Source organism: Rhinolophus ferrumequinum, assembly GCF_004115265.2.
Source record: "Rhinolophus ferrumequinum isolate MPI-CBG mRhiFer1 chromosome 15 unlocalized genomic scaffold, mRhiFer1_v1.p scaffold_54_arrow_ctg1_1, whole genome shotgun sequence".
NCBI lineage: Eukaryota > Metazoa > Chordata > Mammalia > Chiroptera > Rhinolophidae > Rhinolophus > Rhinolophus ferrumequinum.
In genome coordinates, this window is record NW_022680357.1 from 1,721,825 (window position 1) to 1,744,031 (window position 22,207).

The 22,207-nt window shown below is 57.0% G+C and overlaps 1 protein-coding gene across 2 annotated transcripts in view; it reads left to right on the forward strand.

Moving 5' to 3' along the window:
- Nucleotides 1-22,207, forward strand: part of GSG1L (GSG1 like) — a 193,096-nt gene that overhangs the window by 163,071 nt on the left and 7,818 nt on the right. The window contains exons 5-7 of one of the 2 annotated variants that reach the window (XM_033101078.1): nt 5,085-5,252; nt 8,249-8,302; nt 15,943-16,016. In XM_033101078.1, the coding sequence (XP_032956969.1) occupies nt 5,085-5,252; nt 8,249-8,302; nt 15,943-16,016 (296 nt within the window). The remainder of the gene's footprint in view (nt 1-5,084; nt 5,253-8,248; nt 8,303-15,942; nt 16,017-22,207) is intronic. The other variant, XM_033101077.1, reaches the window with a different exon arrangement.

Here is a 22,207-nt window from a genome sequence, read left to right on the forward strand (position 1 = left end):
TTGCGTTTTAAATGCTGGAAAATAAATCAAAAGGAGAATCCTATTTTGTGAAATGGGAAAATGATGTGAAATGCAAATTGAGTGTCCATAAATAAAGTTTTATTGGGACACAGCCACGGTCATCATTTATATGTTGTCCACGGCTGTTTTCTCGCTCTGGGGTAGAGTTGAGCAGTTGCGACAGAGGCTGAATGACCCACAAAGCCTAAAATATTTACTGCCTGGCCCTGGGCAAAGACAGCTTGCCAACCCCTGCCTTAGTGGCTGCTGGAGATAGAAACTATTGAGACCTGCAGGCCTGTGAGCCATGGAGGATTCTGGGTGGTCCAACGGATTAGGGGGACCCCAGTGAGGGGGCAGGGTGAGCACCTCAGAGCATGGTGTGCAATAGAAAGGCAGAGTCTGTCAGGATTCTTTTGCTTGCAAGTGATGGAATCCCAAGCTTAAGTAAACAAGGATTGGTATTAGTTCATGTAACTGAAAAGTACAAGTGGGTCAGCCAGCGGGGTGTGGGTTGTAACCGAGACATCCACCCACACTAGTCTAAGCGATATGCAAACTCACTGGTTCCTGAAAATGGAAAGTGCAGCTGTGGCATGGACTTCGGGGTCCGCTCGGTCCAGAATTGCTGATGTCATCAGGCCTGAGTTCTCATCTTCTATGATCGTCTGAGCATTGCCCGCTCCCATGTTAGCTCTGTCCCTGGGCGGGCGTCCCTCCTGGAGGTCAGATAGCTCTTCCTGAGGCTGGTGCTTCTTCCTTCACATACAGGGAAAGACAGGGCTTCTCTTTCCCCAGTGTTGCCTAAAATCCCAAGCTTCCCTCTGATGAGCACAACTTAGGCCGTTTTCTCTCTCTTGAATAAGCACCACGGCTGGGGGAATGTCATGAGCTTATTAGCTCAGCTTGACCAGGCCCATCTCTGGAGCTGGGCATGAGTCGAAAACTCTCAAATGGCGAGTGGGTGGAATGGATGCTGAGTGAGCAACCAAAGTCTGCTTCAGGCATGGCTGGATCCAGGCGATTGGGGGGGATTCATTAGAGACTCAGTCATTCTCTCCCTCTTGTTTGTCTCTGTTCCCTTTGTGATGGCTCCATCCACAAGCATCTTTTTCCCAAGAGACAGCAACAGAGGTTGGCATGCCCAGTTCTAGGCTTACATCTTACAAATGCAGCAATATGAGCAGAGAGATGGGTCTTCTTTCCAATATTTCCAGCCAAAACCCTGGTTATGACCTTCACTGTCTCAGCTGAACTCATGTGACCATCCCTCAACCAATGATTTTGTTGGCCTGGCCTGAGTCACATGGTCCACTCTAATTGGCCTGGCCTGAGTCACATGGTCCACTCTAATTGGCCTGGCCTGAGTCACATGGTCCACTCTAATTGGCCTGGCCTGAGTCACATGGTCCAGAGGATGGTGTTGGCCCCACCCAAACCCTTGGACAGAGAGAGGAAAAGGGGAGGTCCCCAGTGGAAAATTTGCGGGTGAGGTGGGGATGGAGTGGGCTGTTATCAGAAGAAGGAATATGTGCTGGAAAGACAGTGACCACAGTTGTCCGTTCCCCAGGGTCAGCAGGTCTGGTTCTGGTGGCTGGGGACCCTTTATCCACTCAGTCATTTAACACGTTTATTGAGCACGTACTTGGGACCAGTCGCCTAGGGACAGCGGCAGGGAAGTGGGTGTACGGCATTGCACCCCGACTGAGACACATGAACCGCGCTATGATGCAGGGGGTGGGTCCCCACAGACAACTGTGGGAGCACAGAGGAGGGGTCACTGACACAGCTCCCGGCTGGGAGTGTCCTCAGGAAAGAATGTGGTCAGGAAAACGGGCAGAGGGGGGATAAGCTCGTGTGCTGGGCAGCGGGAACAGCGGATGGAAGGACGTGGCGGAGAGAGAGCATCTTTGGGGAAAGGTGGTCAGGATGGGGCAGGAAGAGCTATGACTAAGCAAGACCCCACTGCAGACCAGCGGGGGCTCCTGCTACGTTTCTGCCCCTTCCCCCTCTCTGTGTGGCTTAAAGAGACTCTGACCCGTCAACACCATGCCTGGCTCCCTTTACGTGGAATCGTGGCAGGGAGCCCGGCACAGGCCCTGGCTCCCTTTTATCCATCCTTCCTTTCCCGTACCGGCAGTTCCTTCCTGAGATCTTCACCTTGGAGGTTCGTTATTTTGAGTTAGAGCCAGAGACAAAGGAACGGAATGGACATTTTTGAGTGTTGGCCATCTGTATGATTCTCTTACGTGTACTGACCACGGGCGTGTCATCGCAACAATGTGTGAGGTGGGCCCTCCGCGGAGGGTAAAAGGAAGCACAGAGAACTTAAGTAATGTGCCCAAGGTACGCCAGCCTGTGAGTGGCAGAGTCGGGATTTGAACCCAGGCAGTCTGGCTCCAGAGCCCATGCTTCCGACCTGCCTTCTATGAGACGACGGGGTAACACGGGGGGTAAGTACGACAATTCACGGGGGCTGGGCACGCACTGTTGGACACATACGAGTGTTCGGTGAACACCGGCTCTTTTAATGTTACCATTATTGATAAACTGTTATTGCATTTGTGGAAACTGAGGCTAAGTCACTTGCTCAGGATTCCGAACGCCATCCTCCCACTGGCCTCTCTTGCCTGAAGCCCTGGCTCTCGCCCTGGCACTCGGCGCCTAGAACCGAGCCCGCGGCCGTTCCCACGGGAACCTTCTGCCCTGGAAGCCGGGTGTCCTGCCCTGCTGCTCTGCTCCCTGGGGGCCGTCCTCCCAAGCAGCAGCCAACTCCCATTTCACTTGCAGCCCCTGTTGGGGGCTGGTCCATTTCTCCTTGTCACCGAGGCCTGCAAGATGGATCAACTCTATTTTTCATCCCTCGCAGCTGGGGCCTCGCCAGGGGTATTGCAGTGTCATCTCTCTTGTTTAATATGTGTCAGGCCATTTGTCAAAATTCTGGCCCCAGAGCCCCAGGCACTGGAGAGCAGACCAGCTCCAAGGCAGGACCTCAGCAGCCTCTGTCTGCTGGCCCAGCAGGGAAGGACAGACTACAGGGGCTCGAGACGGGTGGGGGAGGCCAGCTTCCGGGAGGGACCCCTGCTCAGCAAGGTGACGGTCGCCTGGTGAGGAGTCTGACCCCACCGGGTTGGGTTAGACCTGACCCTGACGGGCCGTGCCGGGCCTCTGTGGCAGCTCCTGCCTCTGACTCTTGCCAGCTGTGGACTTTGGCCAAGTCACCCACCCTCCCTGTGCCTTGGTGTCCTCAGCCGTAAAATGGGGGTAGCCTGAGTTTCCACCACGCGGAACTCTTGTGAGTGGCACTCCTGTTTTCAGCTGATGGATCACACATCACTCCAAAATTTAGTGGCAAAAAATAAAAATGTGTGATCACCTGTCATGGTTCAGTGGGCTGACTGCACTCAGGGGGTGGCCTCAGTCGTATGTCAGCTGGCCCTGGGGTCATCGGGGGCACTGCCGGGCTGGGCGGCCCAGACGGGCCCACGTGGGGCTGGCAGGCTGCCGTGGGCACCGGGGGCTCAGACAGGGCTGCCCCCAGGAGCGGCTTCCCAGCCTATGGCTGGGTCCCGGCAGGGAGGGAGCGTTCCCAGAGATCCAGGCAGAAGCTACGAGTTTATTTGATGACCTTGGGACAGCGTCAGTTCTGCTGCATTCTGTGGTACAAGGACATATGATGGGGCCAGATTCAACGAGAAGGAGCCAAGGAGCCATGAGCCCCAGGACGTGTGGCTCACGGGGGCCTTCTTTGCAAACAAGTTACCATGAGGACCCTGTGAAACCACGTCTGTGACCACTGAACACAGAGAACGCTGGCCTTACAGGCAGGCGAGCCGGCCTCTCCGGCCTCAGCGTCCGTCTGGAGGGCAAAGCTAATAGTGATGCGCGTTTAGGGGCCGTTGTCAGGACTGTGGGCCCAAGCTCTTAGCGAGCTCGGTAAGAGGCAGTGATGATAAATGGTGACAATGACATTGGGCCTTTGACTATAGAAGCACGTGACCCAAATGTCCCAGGGAGCTCAGCCCCGCGTTCTACTGTCCCGGTGCCCGTCCCCCACCTGGCTTGTTGCTCACGTTGGTTCCCCGGACTTAAGTATTTCATTAGGGCCCAGCCCGGGCTGCAGCCTCTGCTCACGCCCCGAGCCCTCCAGCCCTCCTGCCCGCTCCGTTTTCCAGCTCTGGGTCTCCGCTCTCTCCAGGTCTGCCTGTGACAATGCCAAGGCGGGCCCCCCAGGGCGGGGGAGGGACGGGGTAAGACTCGGGTTGGTGCCACCTACTTTGTGCCAAGCCCTACTCAACGATGCTTTTTTCAACGGATCGTCGTCTCCTTCAATCCTTGCAACAACCCTGAGAGGTGGTGCTCTTGTTATGTCCCTTAAAACGGATGTCGGGACTGAGGCAGAAGGTTAAGCATCTCCCCCAAGGTCACACGTGGACAGAAGTAATTTTTTTTTTAATTTATTGGGGTGACAATTGTTAGTAAAGTTACATAGATTTCAGGTGCACAATTCTGCATTACATCATCTATAAATCCCACAGTGTGTTCACCACCCAGAGTCAGTTCTCCTTCCATCACCATATATTTGAACAAAAGTAATTTGACTCCCATGGAAACCCAGGTTGTAGGGTGTTGGCCCTCCATCTACTTCTCTTTCCTCAGCTCCAACCCTGTCCTCACGCTCCCTTGCTCCAGCATGCCCAACCTCCTGGTTTGGGGCAGGTCCCCGAGGCTTTCTGCCTCCGTGCCTTTGCGCGCACTCTGCCCTCTTCCTGGAATGGCCTTTGCCCTGCAAACCCTGACTCACCCTCCAGGATGCAGCACAAGCAGGCGTGTATCCCGGTAACCATCCCCGGCCGTGGGCCCCCTTGGGTGGCATGACTCGTTCTCCTTTCGCCTCCCAGGAACGACCTCTGTCACCTGTGCATTACAGGGGTCAAACCAGACTGTCTTCCAGCAGATGTGAAGGGGCCGGCAGCCCCTGCTCAGACCTGGCCCTGTGCGGCGGGCACGGGGGGGATGTGTGGCGGGTGAGGCTCGCTGCCCCCTGCCCACCCTCACTGGCACCTCTCTCCTCCTCTTGGCAGCCTGGCGTGGGGCTCCTTTACCTGCTGCATGGCAGCCTCTGTCACCACACTCAACTCCTACACCAAGACGGTCATTGAGTTCCGGCACAAGCGCAAGGTCTTCGAGCAGGGTTACCGGGAGGAGCCGACCTTCATAGACCCCGAAGCCATCAAGTACTTCCGGGAGAGGTCAGTGCACACGGTCGCCTCTGGCCATCACCGGGGTGTCGTCTCAGTGGCCGCAGGGCCGGGGTGTCAGACCACGGACTGACGGAAGTGTTCTGGGGGTGGGAGGGTGTGGGTGCAAGGGGCGGACTGAACGAGGCAGCGTGGACCCCACTGTGCTGGACTTCCTGGGACATTTTACTGTGTCCTGGGGCGTAAGGTTGCCGCAGGCTTAGGTCAGCAGCCCCCGAGAAACCAGGAAGGAGATTGCACTGGAGTGTTTGCCATTTGGCCCCACACGTCTTAGAACCAAGGCATGCAAACGGCTGAGCGGAGGTTTCCTCGTTGGGCTGTCACAGCACTAAGTGACAAGAGGAGCAGCAGCGGGACTGGGGATGGCGACTGGAGATGGGGGCTCCTGGAGGGAAGGGACCACATCTGGTCACCTGAATCCTCCGAGTCCAGCTGGGAACAGAGGAGGTGACAATCAATGGCAGTGTATGTATGTATGTATGTATGTGTGTATGTGTGGTTGGGTGGGTGAGTGGATGGATGGATGGATGGATGGATGATGGATGGATGGATGGATGGGTGATGGATGGGTGATGGATGGATGATGGATGGATGGGTGGATGGATGATGGATGGATGGATGTGGAAGGACAGGCAGGCACATGGTTAGTATATTTCCTGGGACCACCTCCTACAGAAACTACCTTACCCAAATTCTTATTACAGAGTCTGTTTCGGGGCGATCCGATTGGCCATGCCATAATGTCTTTCCGTGGCAGGGAAGTGAAAGGTTCTCAGCACCGCGTCTGAGTAGGAAAAGGGGGCAGGAAACTGTGAAACTGGGCCGCATTGAGGAGTGGGACTCTCCGTGGGGCATGTGGAAGGGTTGCAAGCCAAGGGGTCACGTGGCAGGCCACGGTGGGGGCCACACAGGGAGACCGTTCTCTGACTGCTACAGAAGCCGTCATGTCCTCTGTCACGTGGGCCTCCTTTCTGTGCCTTGAATACTGCCAGCTCACGCTGCCTCAGGTCCTTTGCACCTGCTGTGTCCCTGCCTAGACAACGCCCCTGGCTGGCTCACTCGGGCCTCTCCTCAGTGACGTCTCCCTTAATCACTCGGCCTAAATTGGCACACGCCCCCGACACCCTCTGCTCCTTACTCTCTACCCCACTGCTGTGTTTTCATGGCACCTGTACAATCGGACCTCATTCGGTTTGTTTATCTGTTTGACGACGTGTAGATGGTGAGTTTCACGATAGAAGGGCTGTGCTGTCTCGTCCTCACTGTATTCTGAGCAGCTAGAACTAGAGACAGGCCCCTAGTAGGTGCTCATTAAATGTGTGTGTGTGTGTGTGTGTGTGTGTGTGTGTGTGTGTGTTCGGGTTCGACTAAATCTCTTCTTTGGAGACCTCAGCCCTGATGCCCTTTCAGCTCGAGCCCCACAACCATCAGAGTCAGCATCCCGGCACCACCCCCCACCCCCACCCCTGCCACCAAAGTCCCAGAGCAGGTGTCCGGGTGAGGCAGCTGGGGCCGGGGAGGTCGGGCTCACCGGGCAGACGTCTGGCCTGCCTTGCCCGCAGCTGTGGCCAGAGCGTGTCCCCTAGGAAGCTGGGACCCACGGAGGGCGCTCAGGGACTGTGTGGAACAGCCACACAAACAGCCGGATGTCGGAACCCTGCCTTAACACTGTACCAGTCGTCCCCTGAGCTGTGGGGGAGCCTGGGGCGTCTGTGGGCAACCTGGTTTTGCTGAGGCAGAAGGCAGGACCGCTTCGTGCCAAGAGGCTTTGTCAGCTGGTGCCCCCGTTCGAACGGTCCCTAACGGCTCGGGCCCCGACGGTGCGGAGAAGATGGATGTTTCCCGGCAGCCGGGCGAATATCACCGTCCACATCCGTAACTTGAGCGTTGTGCAGGGGTTCATCAAATTTTATTTCCCTTCCTCTCCGAGGAGAGCATTTCAGCTTAGCTGGGCTGTCCTAATTTTGTTCTTTTTTTTTTTTTTTTGGTACCTTCCCTACAATGAGCCTCGAGCGCAGGCACAGATCCCTGCACAGGTTTGCAGGTGGCCCAGTGGCAGGGCTGAAATCCTGCAGCGGCCGGGTGCCCCCGCCTGCAATGAAGGACATAGGAAGAGATCCCGGGCGCCACCTGCACATGTTTCCTACTCCTTGGGGGTTCCGGGCAGGGCTGTAGGCAGAGTAGGGTTTTGGAGCACACCCCAAACCCCTACTTCAGTGAGTGTTCCAGTTCTGTCATTTTGCTGCTGTGTGTCTCAGGGCAAGTCACTTAGCCCCTCTGGTCTGGTTTCCTGTGACTCACAGTGGGAGAACCCAGGGTGGCATCCTGGGAAGGCCCAGAGGCATCCTGGGAAGGCCCAGAGGCATCCTGGGAAGAACCAGAGACATGCTGGGAAGGCTCAGAGCGGCATCCTGGGCAGGTCCAGAGGCATCCTGGGAAGAACCAGAGACATCCTGGGAAGGCTCAGAGCAGCATCCTGGGCAGGCCCAGAGGCATCCTGGGAAGGCCCAGAGGCATCCTGGGCAGGCCCAGAGGCATCCTGGGAAGAACCAGAGACATCCTGGGAAGGCTCAGAGCGGCATCCTGGGCAGGCCCAGAGGCATCCTGGGAAGAACCAGAGGCATCCTGGGCAGGCCCAGAGGCATCCTGGGAAGGCCCAGAGGCATCCTGGGAAGGCCCAGAGGCATCCTGGGAAGGCTCAAATTTGACAAGCCAGGTAATGTGCTGGACACAGGGAGGGCGTTTTTTGTGTGTGTGAGTTCCTGTCCCTTCTGCTACAGATGCATTGGATAAAGTTCAGGAATGGTGAGCTCAGGTTGGAGAGGAAGATGGCGCTTTAGATTTTAGGGCTGTGATTCTCATATAATGAGCACAGCCAACAATTACGTGGTACTTGCCCTGTGCCGGGCACGACTCTAAACACCTTAGGTGCTAATTCCACAGCACCTCTGTGAGGTAGTAGGGACTGTTGTGTCCCCACTTTTTAGATGTGCAATCAAGGCTCAGAGAGGTACAGCGACTTCTTCAAGGTCACACAGCTGGTAAGTGCCGACGCTGGGATTTGAACCAGGTCAGTCCCTGGGACATGTGGCCTCTCAGGACGGAGCAGTAGCCTGTGCCTGGCACTGAGGGGAGTCCATGAGGCTCAGAGCATGGGGGCAGGTGAGATGCAAGGCAGGTCATGAATGCAGAGGGGGTAGGAGGATACGTGCCCGGGGGAGGGCGGGCAGGGTCTCCCGTCACCCGCTGGAGACGTGGTGGATTGCACTTCATCTAGGCGCCTACTGCCGTCCTCCTGGCTGAGGACAAGGTGGTGACCTGGGCGGGGGGGGGGGGGGGGATGGACCGAGGGAGCGGGAAGGGCCCGAACCCCCACCCCGCCTCATCCCACCGGGTCCTGTTGGATTTTTCTCTGTAGGCGTGAGGTTATGGCGGGTCTAAGGAGTAGTTGAAATCCGGAAAGGTTTTCAGGGGCTTTGAAACCTGGTGAAGTGCGGGAAAAGGGAGGAAGGACTGGATGGACGGGGAGAGAGAGAGAGGAGAGAATAGCCCAGGGGCCATGTGCACACGTGTTGGGTGTGGGGTGGAGGGAGCCTATATACCCTCTGCCTCTGAGCAGCCTGGCTGCTGGGAGAAACTTCTAGAATTAAACCCTCCCAGTGTCACCTGGGTATTCTTCCCAAGGAAGGTGTCTGACCTATTGGATTGGACGCCAGGGGGATTTCAGCGGCCCTGAATGAACATCCATCTGCCTCCCTCAGGAAAGCTTGGGGACGGGGCGGGGGGGGGGGGCAGCAAAACACCCAGACAGGGCAGCTCCTGCTCCACGCAGATCACCCGGGGTCACTCCACCTTGCGTGGCAGCGCGTACCTCTCTGAGCTTGTCGATTCTCTTGCTGTCTCGCCTGGGTCTGCCTCCGCCTGTGTGCTCGCTGCGAGAGGGTGTCCGTGCTTTCCGCTTGGTCCCGGGTCCCTGGATCCACAGGAGCTCGATGAGTCACAGTACTGAGTGTCCACAGTGCCGATACTGTTCATCGTAGCACCAGGTTGGACGCTGTCTCCGCTGAACTCTGTGGTTTATCAGCTGTGCACGCGCAGCCTCTGTGCCTCAGTTTTTCCGGCTGGAAAATGGGCTGGCACTTTTCTTGCCGCTTTGATGTGAGGCTTACAGGAGATGATTGCAATTAAGTTTCTGGCACAAAGCGGAGGCCGGGGGGGGGGTCCCTACTCCCCACCGCTGCCAGAAACCTCCCTCTGTACAGACACAGCCTCTGCCGGAGAAGAGAGCATAACACGTGTGGCCAAGGAGAGACCCTCAGAGAATTTCGCCTGTAGATGTGCTGAGTTTGGCCCCTGTGGTGGTTTTACGTTTCTTAAGGATGGTCTGAGTTTTAAAAATTGGGAGAGTTCTTGTTTTAAAAAACATCAAGGTTTTTGGCTTGTCATGAGAAAGCTGAGGGTCTGGCCACACGGGGCCCCTGGTGACATGGTGACATGGTGACAATAGGCTGGACAGGGGAGCGCCTGCCGCTGTCACCTGCCTGGCCCCCTGACTCTGGCGCTGCTGAGCACGGCAGGCAAAGTGCCATGGGTGCTGTGATGGATGGTTCTGCTGGGGGCGACTCCCGGTGAAGGGCTGAGCCCCCCACCCCGGGGGGAGGGAGACGACAGGAAGCCTTCATAGATGAGACCCCCGAGCCCAAACACGCACAGCGCTCACCGGCCGGAGGGGCGGTGGGTGCAGAAGGCGTCCCCAGGCACAGGCACAAACGCCGGACGGGACACACGCGTGTGTTTAGGAAAACCAGCCGTGTGGTGTGATCCGGGAGCAGGAGCCGGGGGGCGTCAGCCGGGGGGCTCACCCCTCTCGTCCTCCCCCAGCGTTTCGGGTGGGGGCCGGCGGCAGCTGCAGCGGCCACGGAGTGAATCGTGAATCGGGATGAGAAGGTGACAGAGAAACGCACCCCCACCCGCTTCCTGGCTGCCAGCCCCCGGGAGGCGGGGCCCCGCTCCTCACGGCTCCGCTCCAGCCGGTCCGCTGTCGGGGGACTTTCGGGAAGGCTCAGCTCCACTTCCTCCCTTGCCACGCACAGCACGACCCTCTGCAATCTGCTTTCCAGCCCCTTCTCCCCCCAAAAGAGCTCGCAGCAGCCTGGGTGCTCTGCACACACCCTCCCCCCTGGGCTCCCACCCGCCTCCCTCCTCTCCCTCCTCCTCCTCCTCCTCCTCCTCCTCCCCCCCCCCGTGGCCCCTCCCACCAGCTCCTCCCCGCCCCCCTCCTGTTACAGGGGATGCCCCCAAGGTCAGTTCAGGGCCCCACTTCTCCCCTCACGTTTTCCCCACACCTGCGCCAGGGCTCCCACGTTTTCAGTCCACTCCAGACGCCTGACTCCACATCCAGCTGTTACCTTGGCGTTTTCCCTCGGGATTTTCTCAAAGGCACCAAACGTCAGCATGGCCAGGACCCACTCGTGCGGGTGTCCCCACACCCAGTCCGAGTCCCGCTTCTCTGTCCTTGGAGGCCCTGCTGGTGGCAGCCAGACATCTGCAAGTCCTCACACCCCCATGGCTGGGTCATCACCAATCCAGGGCATTTATTTCCCTGCAGCTCATTTCTCTCCGCTCCCACCATCCTAGCCGAGGCCATGTCAGCCCTTTCCTCCTGTGTGGACGTCCCATGTCGTCCCTCATGCGACTCTGCCCCCTCGTCTGTCCTCCCCAGAAGCCAGAATGCTATAGCTTCCCTCTGCTAACACGATTAGGTACCTGTAACCCATCTTTCTGCCTAAAGCACGGCGGCGACTTCCCACAGCTCCAGGACAGGCCCAGCTCCTTGCGTGACTTTCGAGGTCTCCCATTGCCACCGTGGCCCCTGGGACCCTGCACACAGCACCCCGACGGACCTCCACCGGTCCCCAGACTGGCCGTTCTCCCGCCTCCATGTGGCCTCTGGACTGCCACCCTCTCTGCCTGGAGCGCCCCCATTCCTTGGGGTCTTCAGGTCTCACCTCACTTACTGATCCCAAAACAGACCAGACCCCGTCCTGGCCCAGCCCGAGGCCCGTCCATGGCACTCGTCACAGGTCTAGCCCCACAGGTATCCTGCAGGCTCCTGGGACGCAGGGACACATGCCAGGTCCCGTTCTTTATTCCAGAATATGGGGATGGATGGAGAGAGTGACAGAGCAGAGGGCGAGTCCTCGGAGCGAGTCTCCAGGGCCTGTTGCGGGGCCATCTGTCAGGCCAGGTGACCTTTGCCCTCCGCGAGCTGCCCGTGGTCTGGCTCCCGTGACCTTCCCACTGTTTCCCGAGCTGCCAAGCTGAGCAGCACCGCGCTCGGGCACACCTGCCTCTGGGACTTTGCTCCCTCCCCAGTTCCTTCCCCTTGGAGCCGAGGCTGGGCTGAGAAAGGGGCTTTTGAGATAAACCACGTCTGGAGGTGTTTTCAGGTTGTCGTGGGGCCCTCGGAGCCGCCTGGGAGGCTGTTGGAGGCTCCACGAATCCCAGTGATTGTTTTTCTAAGTAATAATTTGTAACCCATTCAGTTCGGAGAATGATCTCAAGGTGATAACATCTAGACGTGTCTTTTGAAAACCCAATAGTGGAGGAACAGGAGACGAGCCGGTCAGCTACACACCAGGATTAGGGGAGGACACTGCGCATCCGTTCTTGTCTCCGTGTGTCCCCAAGGTTTTGCATTATGACGACATGACTCATAAAACAGGAAAAGAAAAAAAAGGGAGGGGGGGGTATTTTTAAAAACCCGTTTATTTCCCACCACCTTGGAGTGGCACTTAAAAACGATGTGACGTGATGGAATCGTAATGTCCTACGTGTGGGCATTCGTTTGCCAACACTCCCTTTCATGTGAGACTTTCTTCCGTTGCAAACTGGGTCGTTGAAAACGTGCCGTTCCGTCTGTCCTCTGCGTAGACGTTTCACCTCGGAGATTCTTCCATCACGGCTCCTCTTACCCCGTTTCCACTTCCCCTGCTTGAATGTTACGTCTCAGCGCCACCTCACCCTTCATCACTCTTTATTGGGGTCCTGTGAAATGACTGTGTTTTTCTTGAGAGGCGTGTGGCGCCCTGAAATTAGAGATGGCACGAAGAGACCCCGGGCCCTCGCCCGACGCCCCCCACCAGATGGATTAGATCGCTGACCGTGACGCGTGAAAGGAAAGCGAACAGCACAGAACGGTCCATGAGGTGGAAACAGAGCAAAATGCGCTGGGAGGAGCAGGTGGGAGGACGGCCACTCCCTGAGCACCCATCTGTCCTCCGAAATACCAGCCAGCTGCGGGGAAATGAGCGCTGGGAGGGCCCCTGGCGCCCGCCTGCCCGAGTGTCACTATTGCTGGCTCCTTGGTGACGCCCATTTGTAGCCAGTCCTGTGGGCAGGACCTGGAGGCCTGGGCCCGCCGGATGGCAGCCTAGAGCCCTGGGAAGGACGACCGGGCCTAAACTTAGGGGAGCCCCCCAGACACCCACAGCCGGGGTCTCACCTGGGAACCTGTTAGAAATGCAGAACCTCAGGCCCCACCCCAGGCCTGCTGAATCGGAATCTGCCTTTTAACAAGGTCCCCTGGTGATCTATGGGCACCGTCAAGTTTGGGAAACGTTGCCCTGACATGAATGGTTCTCAACCCTGGCCGCACGTGGCAGTCACCGGGTAATTTAAAATCCCAGGTGACTTCAGTGGGCCTCCCAAGTTTAGAAGTACTGGAGGGACCAAAAGGTAACACAACATCCCCCGAAAGCTAAATCCGGGCCACCACCTGCCGGACACGGGCGTTTACTAAATAACTCGCCCGTGTGTTTGTGTATCGTGTGCAGCTGCTGTCGAACTACAAGGGCAGTTGAGTAGCCGTGACAGTGACCATATGGCCTCACATATGTACCATCTAGACCTTTACAGAAAAAGTTTGCCAACCCCTGCATTGGACTTTCTCTCCATTCGGCCGTCTTCACAGCCTCTAGCTTAAACTCCAGGGTATTTACGCATTCACGTGTGACTGTTTGCTTATGTACAACAGGTGGGGCTTCTCAAAGGTTCCTCAAGGGCCACCCAGGGCCTGGCCCACACAAGAGCTGACTCCCTGGTGGGCGCCCGTTCATGTGCTAATTTCACTGTTCACCTGTGGGATGAGCAGGGAGACCGAGGGATCTGCCAGGCGCCAGGCGGGCTGGTTCTCTCCTTAGTCATCAGCCCCTTTGCTCCCTGGCCCATGTCCCCAGGCTGAGGTTCTGAGGCGTGGAGGACGATAACTCAGGGTCAGAAGCCACGAGAACTGGGAGCCTGGGAGGATCAAGGGGTCACTCGAGGTTACAGCTGTGAAGTCAGGGGGTGTGGGGGTCCCACTGCACAGCAGGGCTGCTGTCTCTTTACCCCGAGGCCCCAGGCGGGCCAGGCCGGTGTCACTCTGCAATGAGGTTGGGCTCAGTGATCGGGCCCAGCCTCCCATCCAGGGTTCGAATCCGGCCACAGCTTCAGGACCCGTGACACCGGCCGTGAGTGTCTCTGCGGACGGGGACGCATCCCCTTGTGGGGATACACCTGCAACACTACTCGGAAGAGTGAAAAAAACTGGAAAACACCCAAATGCTTATCAAGAGGGTGCTGAACGTTAATTCCCCACCCCCCACATACTGTCAGGAAAGAAAAGGGAGTGAAATTTGTGTGTAGTGATATCGAAAGATGTGGGAAGTGTATGGGTGCATTCGGGATATCGGATTGCAAGAGTGTGTTTAATTTGAGGCCACGTATACAAAAAAGTATTAATTCTGACAAGATAAGCACGACACTACTCACCACAGAGGTGTCATTACCCAGGGGGGCTTTTGCTCTTTATGAAGCTGGAATTTTTTTTTTCTTTTTAACCTGTGCTATCAGGAAAAGAACAACGATTTTTTTCCACTAAAAGACAAAACAAAGAGGGAGGACATCTCCCCTTCTATGGAACCATCCCCTGGCACCCTCACTCAGGCCTTCGTTCTGCCATCTGTGGCCCCCCCACCCGCCCCAGGCCACAGAAGGCGTTTGTAAACCGGAACCATGTGCAGAGTTTGCCTCCTGCAGAGCCCAGGCCTGGTCCCTTAGTGGGGACAACGTGGGCAGGCGTGGGTGGCATTTGGTTGGCGCCTGTCATCGTCTAACTAGAATGCGAGCTCGTCACCCTACCAGACTGGAAGCTCTCTGAAAGCGGAGACTAAGAAGTGGACCTACTGTCCTCCACACAGAATCTGGTGCAAGCCGCACACAGTAGGGCCTCAGGAAATCCCTGTGGAGTGAATGAATGAGTAACCTGAGGGGCCCGAAATCACCAGTGCTGGAGTCCTTCTCCCCCGAAGACCATTTCCCAAGTTGCTGGCTTGTCACTCACCACCTTCCCCATGTCTCGTCCAGCCTCAGGACCCAGCCGGCCGTGTTCCTGGGCGTAAGCGGTGATGGGAAGGATCAGGAAAGAGGCGCGGGGCCCTGGCTTGGAGAGTTTTGAGATTTCCTTGCAGGAGAACAAAGAGGGGAGCAGTGGAGAGAAAAGCAGGGTGGAGGAAAGGCAAGAGGACGGAGGTGCGGAGAACCCTGGAGAGGGTTTTGGGGAAGCACTGAGAGTCAGACATGAGGCGAGAGAGGTTTCGCGACAGCGGCAGGCGAGCAGAAGGCGCGAGGGATGGAGGGAAGACGTCAGGCTGTGCGGCCACAGGTGCGGGGCTGGCGTGCTTTCGGGCTTCACAGACACACTGGTTGCAGTGGTTTCTACATCAGGGACCAGACTGTGTTTCTCTGAGGGGGATGCACATTTGGACTGGACCCCGCAGAGCTCTGGGACTTAGGTGGGTTACAAACGGATGAGTGCATATGGCCCTTCCCACTCTCTGGCCCGTCATCGGTGGGTGGGCATGAGCGTCTGGGCCTGGAGCCATGTCAGAGAGCCTGCAGCTGTCCTGCTCTGACCCGGTCAGGCTCTGCTCCGTGCTCGTCACCCCCTGCCACCCGTGCCACGCCTGCCACGCCAGGACAGGCAGCGCCAGAGGAGAAGGAGGCCGCTCCTGAGAGACCCTCACAGTTGTCGGTGGGAAAGGTCGCTGTGCCAGGTGTCAGAAGCCCGGGAATTTGTTTATATGTAGAACTGGCTTTAGGAAGAGTTTTAATTGAGTTAAGCAGAGTGACACGGCTAATAAAAATCCGTGGCCCCCAAATCCGAAAATAGAGGAAAGTGGGAAAAGAAGGCTCTAGATTTCATCCACGATTCTTAACGTTATCAAGGGCTCATCACCATGGCTTTCGATGTGTATTCAGCCAAATGATTGTTTGTGCATCTCAGTACAGTTTTTAAGCAAATCTAGCCACACCCGTGCCTTTGTAATCTGCCATTTGCACAATAACCGACCGTCTTTTTGTGAGATCACATGCGTTTACATTCCTGTTCCACCTCTAATTCATCAGCTGTGTGACACCAGGTCGGTCACACCACCTTCTGATGCCTCGGTTTCTTCATCAATACAGTGGAAATAATGACACCCCTCTCCCAGGATGGTGGGAAACGTCTGGGGGGGGGGGCAAAGTTGCTTCACAAATGCCCTCCGTGGGTGGGGGAGGAGCTGCCCTTCTCCAGGTCCCGGGTCTCCGCCGGCTCAGCCTGCTGTTTCTCACACAAGCTGTCGGGTTCTTTTCTTTCCAGGATGGAGAAGGGGGATGGGAACGAGGAAGAAGACCTTCGCTTAGATTGCCGTCACCACGAGAGACACCCCACCCGTAAGTGGCCTCACCTGCAGGAGCCTGGGTGACAGGTTCTGGGCTGGCTGAGGAGAAGGACCCTGGAGATGTCGTCCTCGGTCCCACAGACACGCACGACAGCTGGGGAAACCGAGGCTGGGTTCTCAGCGGAGCGAGTTGTCTGCACACAGCAGCCACGGCCCTCACGTGCGGGGAGGGAAAGCCGAGACAGCACGAGGGAGGCTGGAGTGTGTCAGGACCGGCAGGCAACACATCGCACGCCCAGCCCGGGGTTAGCCGCTGGCCTCAGGGCTGAACTAGCCAAGCAGCTTCCAAAGCACTGACCCTGAAAGCAAGCCTTGGCATGGGGCCGCCGTGGACAGAATCCAGGGCTCCCATTAGGAAGACGAAGGTCTGGGCCAGGAAGCAGGAGGGAGGTACCAGGGAGCAGGGTCTCACTCCAGAAAGAGGAAGAACTGACATGAGGTGCGAGTTAGAACGGCAGAACCTCAGCTGAGCCTGCTGAATCCCCGTCACGGCCTCCTGCCCACCCCACCCCCTCCCAAGGGCTTTTCATGCCCGATCTTGTGTGCTGGCTGACCCACGTGACCCACAGCCCCTGCGGAAAATGACTCTCCATATTTTGCCTGTGAGGAGATTAAGGCTCAGAGAGGTGGAGTGACTTGCCCAAAGCCACACAGCTCAGCGAGTCAGTGGCAGAACAATTGGAGCAGAGGCTGTCAGTGCCCTGCCCGCACCCCTCAGCTCCTTTAGGGAGTTCTGGTGTCTTCCAGCGCCTGAGGCCCCCCACCTGCACCCACAGAAGGGCGGGAAGTGCCGGGACGCTCCCTGCCCCTCCAGTGGGATGGCACTGAGCCCCCCGCAGGATTGGAGTCCAGCGTTACCAGGGTTAGCAGCCCGCCCTGGGTGGGCCGCCTTGTTCCGGGGGCCACTTGCCTTCGCTCCTTAAGATCTTTCCTGCACTCAACTTCCTATTTCGGGGACCGCTCTAGGAGACCCAAACTAAGACAGTGGAGATTGGAACTCAGGTCTGTCTACCTCCCAATCCTGTGATCTAGTAACTGAGCGAGGAATGGCTCTGGCGGGAGGGAGAAGACGAGGTGGGTGAGGGGCTGGGAGCAGAGGGTCTGGTCTTCTTTCTAAGGAGAGAGACTCTCAGAGGCGGTACCGGCCCGGGGCCCTTTGAGTTGGGAAGAGACACATCCGAATTATTTAGTGAGTTGTACATCTATGTACCAGGTCTGTATATTCATACCCCTCCTTCCCTCTCTCCCTCCGTCTGCAATGTGGGGAAAGGATCGGAGCCAGTGGAGATGAAAGGGGTAGTACGTTCAAGAACTCTTTGCTAGAACTGTCAGTGTCTCGGTTTGGGTTCCCCCAGAAGCAGGTCCTGAGATAAGGATTCAACAGCAAGTAGGTCATTGGTGTGACCCCAGAAAACCCTAGTAGGAGCAGGGCAGGGGCACTAAATGGGGAGAGGGAGGCGGTGGGGGAGGGCACCTGGCCCAGCGGTCACCGCGGCCCTGGGGGGACTCAGGCAGCCAGTGCAGCTCAGTCTGAATCGTACCCCAGATGGGACTGTGACCTTCCTCTGTCATTGAGGGCTGCTGGGCTGGGGACGGTGTCTGAGGGGGCAGGGAAAGAGCCCTGGTGCCGCTGGAGGTCAGCGTGTGCTCCTGCTGACCTCCATCTCCGGGCGCTTTGGGGAGGACCGGTTTGTGGAGCACAGTGGTGCTTTGTCTGCATGTGTAGGGTGCGTGTGTAGAGTCTGAGGGGTGTGTAGAATTGGGGGTGCAGGTAGCATTGCTGACATCCTCCAGGGAGAATGTAGGATGGGGAGAGGCAGGGAAGCAATGCCGTGGGAACTCCCTGGGGCTCCAAGAGGAGCCGAGGAAGGCATTGGGGGAGGGGCTGCAGAAAGCTGTCAGCTGCCCCCAGAGGTTTCCCAGTCCCAGCTTGGGGGGCGGGGGAAGAACTTCGGATCCCACAGCAGCTCTGCCAGATGTGCCTTTTATCAGGTAGATGAGCGAGCTGGGACGGCTGTGCTTCCCAGGGGACCAGCCCAGGAGCCAGGGTCCCAGATTTAAAAGAACAAGGAAGAAGAAGGCCCCGTCTGCTGCCAGAGCTGAGGGAGGAGTTTCCCCAGTGAGGGCTTAGTGCCTGTGGAAGAGCTTTGGTCACTAGTTATCCTGAGATGGGCTGCTTCCGTGGCCACACGAAGGTCGTTTATTCATTCATTTACTCAACAAATCTTTCCTGAAAATGCTTCCCTGGGCAGGGTCCCATGGTGGGTCTGGAGCAGGGAGATAATAATGAGCCTGCACCTGAATAGTGATCCTGGGCCGGGCAGCTCCCAGGCTCCTGCTGTGCTGTGTGGCCAGAGCTACCCTGGGGTCAGTGCAGACACCGCCTCCAGCTTGGGGTGGTGTGGGGGTGCAGGGGCGGGGCGGGATGGGGTTCTTAGCCAAGGGTCATCCAACCTGGTAGAATTCTGCAGCTGTAACGATGATCCCGGGCCTTGATGGTGAAAAGAAGCCCCAGCAGGAGCTCAGTCCCACCAGGTGTGATGATAGCATCTCAGCCTTGTGTACATTCGGACGACTTTACGTTCATCCCCTCATTCAATCCTAAATGCAGCCCATTTTACAGACAGGGAAAGCGAGGCCCAGGGTCACGGCTGTGCCGGGAAGTGGCAGGGCTGGGATCTGCACCTGGCCTGTTTGACTCCAGAGCCCAAACCCTGAGCCACCAGAGTGAGCTACCGCCTGGCGCTCAGTGGCTCCACGGGCTGGGCACGTCCCTCCTGCCAGGCCTGGGCAGCGTGAGGGTTCGTGGTGCAGCCATGCGTGATTGGCCCTCCCAGCGCCGCCCGTGGGCTGGAAAAGCAGCCTGACCATCCAGTCCATCCAGGAAAACGAAGCCATCTCCAGAAGGCAGCCTCTTAGCTGCTAGTGGGTTTTTGGCCAAGAAAATATTTTCGAAATGCCTGCTTGAGTTTTGCAATATTTCTGCACCAAGCAGCTGCTCCGCTTTTGTGGTGGGCTGACTTTCGGGCACAGGGGAGTGGGGAGGAGGGGTGCCAGGGCGCCCACGTCATGAAACGCTTTCTGTGTGCGGGTCTCCATGAAGCACTTCATATGGTCTCCGCGAAGCACTTCATAGCCTTCTGGCGCGTCTGCCGGCACAGCCCTGGGAAGGACGGCTATGCTTGTGCAGGGGGGGCAACTAAAGAGCAAAAGGCAAACTGACTCGGCTGAGATCTCTGGTCCCCTGGCGCGTACAGCTCAGCTGGGCACGTAGACCTTCCCCCTCACCCTGGGAGAAAAGGCTGGTCTGCTCTCACCCGACACCCGGCCTCATTCCTTTCACTCTCTCCCTCGTTCCGCTCCACACACCCTGGCCTTGCTCTTTCTTTCATGGAGTCTTCGCACTTGCCGTCCTTGCCGCCCGTCTCGCTCTCCCTCTAAACCTTTGCTGCACTCATTTTGTCTCATCTTTAAGTTTCAGCCGGAAGGCTGTTTCCCCGGAGCTGCACCAGCTCCCCCAGCTGCCCTCACAGCGCCTTGTTTTCTGGCCTTCAGAGCATCTGCCCTTCTCTGGAATTATCTATGTATGTACTTGATTCTTGTTTTGCTGCCTCCCTCCACTAACTTCCACGAGAACGGTCGCCCTTTCTCGTCTGGTTCATGTCTGGATCCTGGGAGCCGAGAGCAGTGCCTGGCACACAGCAGGTGCTCGATTGCTGGCTCTCACCCTCCAGGTTTCTCCCTCTATTTCCCCCACCTCCACCAGCAGCTACTTTTACAGAAACAGGTATATGAACTTCCGGTTATCTTCACCGCTCCACATTTGCTATTTTTTTACCTTGGGCCACTGTGATATGGATTCTGCCACAATTTCTCTTTCCCAAGGAAAGAGTTTGCTTTTGAAAGCTGCCTTTGGGGCTCTGCAGTGCCACCAGCTAGCTCAGGAGCACATCAGAGGTGACATTTGGTGGAGGTGGTGTTGCTGTATGATCCGGGTGTTTGCATCTTCCTTTCGGGGGCAACTGGGGTTTGCGGCTGATTGCAGCCATCAAGTTCAATGCCCAAGACAAGTTTTTGGTTCCGCCAGGTGTGTCCGTAAAGCTGGACTGGGCGAGACGCAGTCGCTTGCTGGGTGGGGAGGTGGCTTCTGGGAGCTCCATCTAGAGGAGTCTCTGCCACTGTTGCCCTCAGAATAGCAGAGGGAATTGCAAGGAAGAACTTTTCTGGGCTCAGAGCAACTTGGTATTTTTATTAGATCAAAATCACATCCAATATAGTCCTGCTCGAGTCTGCTTCCTCTGTTAAAATGGAAACACAACGTTTCTGAAATAAGCGTCAGTGGCACCTGCTGGGCACCCAGACGGGCCTGCAGCTGGGACGCATCTGAGACCCTGGCACTGGGGTTGACACCCACGTGGGTGTCAGCCTCAGAATCACCAGGGAGGCTCCTGGACACGTGGGTTACACGGCCCACCCCTGAGTTTCTGACTCCGGACGGCTGGGTGGGGCCTGGAATTCTGCATTTCTAGCAAATTCCCAGTGGTGTTGCTCCGGGCGCTGGGCCAGTACCTGTGTGTCAAAGCTGCTGCCATGCGTGAGCCTACATTTGTCCCTTGGCTGGACGATCCAGCAGCTCCTGGACGGAAACTGCTGCGTCTAGAGCCAATTCCCCGCCAACCCACCCCAGCTCCACCCCCGGTGGCGTCAGAGGCTTTCCCTGGCCAGCCCCTCCCAGCTTCCCTTCTCTTTCAGTCACCCGTCACTCTGAGTCCTTCTTTGCTAACTCTCCCCCCACTAGAATGGCAGTGTCACGAGGTCCAGGGACTCTGTTTCCACGGGCACGTGGCAGCCCCTTAGTCCGCCACGAATCCCTTTCCGGCGACGGGTTCCACTCACTTTGTTCTCAGGGGGTTTGCTCTAAGGAGTGTTTCCATTTTATGGGTGAGGATCCTTGGGTTTCCAGAAATAGTCATTTGTCTTGGGTCACAAGTCTGGGTGACTCCAAACTAAAGCTATGCCATTATTCTTTTTATGCCTGGTTTTGCCTGAAGCAGGGCTCCTCCAATCACACGTGGTCCTAAGAAACACTTGGGAACAGCTGTGAAAATACAGATTTCCCTGGAGCTTCCAATGCCTTGGTTCGGGGCAGGACAGGAATGTCATCGGGTAACTCCCCAGGGACAGAGAAGCCCCGCCACCTCCCGGGGGGCCAGCTGGGCTTTACACCCAGAAACTTCTGCAGCCACCCCTCCACTCCTCACCCAGCCAGCCCCCCTCGTGCCCTGCTTTCCAGACCTTGCTTTCCTCCAAAACACCAACATTGCCAGGTGTTTCACACCTCCTGGAAACCTCATCTACCTGCCAAGAAACTATTTCACACCCTGTTCCTTCTGCCTGAAATCACCTGCTCCCTCTGCTTGGCGAACACCAGTGGAATCATGAATGTGACAAGTGTTTTCGGAGTCGAGCTTGAATGTCTGGGAATGACAGCCAGCCCTCCCCATCCCCGGCAGAGATGGTTCCCTTCGTCTTCCCGTTAACTTGTCCGGGTGCTTGCATCTATGAGGCAGGATTTTATGGTGGTTACAAGCCCAGCCTTTGGCGTGAGGCTGCCTGGGTTCACATCCCAGTAGTGAGACCTTTGACAGATGACTTAACCTATCTGGGCCTCAGTTTCCTCATCCATAAAATGGGCATAGTAATGGCACCTAACTCATACGTATTTCTGACGATTAAATGAGCGGGTCAACCTGGGGCGCAGTGAATGGCTCCTGGCACACAGTAGGAGCTGAAGGCACGTTTGCTCTTGTCGCTTCATAGACAGGCCTGCCTCCTTCCCTAGACTGTGAGCACCGGAGGGCAGGTCTGCATCTCCCTCATGTCTGTAGACCCAGCACCCAATATGGAGGCTGACACATAGTAGGTGCACAACAAACGTTTAATACAGGAATGAAGGAATCAGTGGCTCTGGGGAGAGGTGGCGGGTTTCGTGGACCCAGCTCGATTTCAACTGTGAAAAAGAGATGAAGAGAATAGTTTAGCCCCAAAATATGGGATCCCAGAAGATGAAGTCTAGTGACAAGCAGGATGGGGCCCCCATTGCATCTCCTAAGAAAACCTGCCCCCAAAGTAGACCAGAAAGCCCAACCTTTCTCTCCACATAGATCCCACACAAACCTGTTC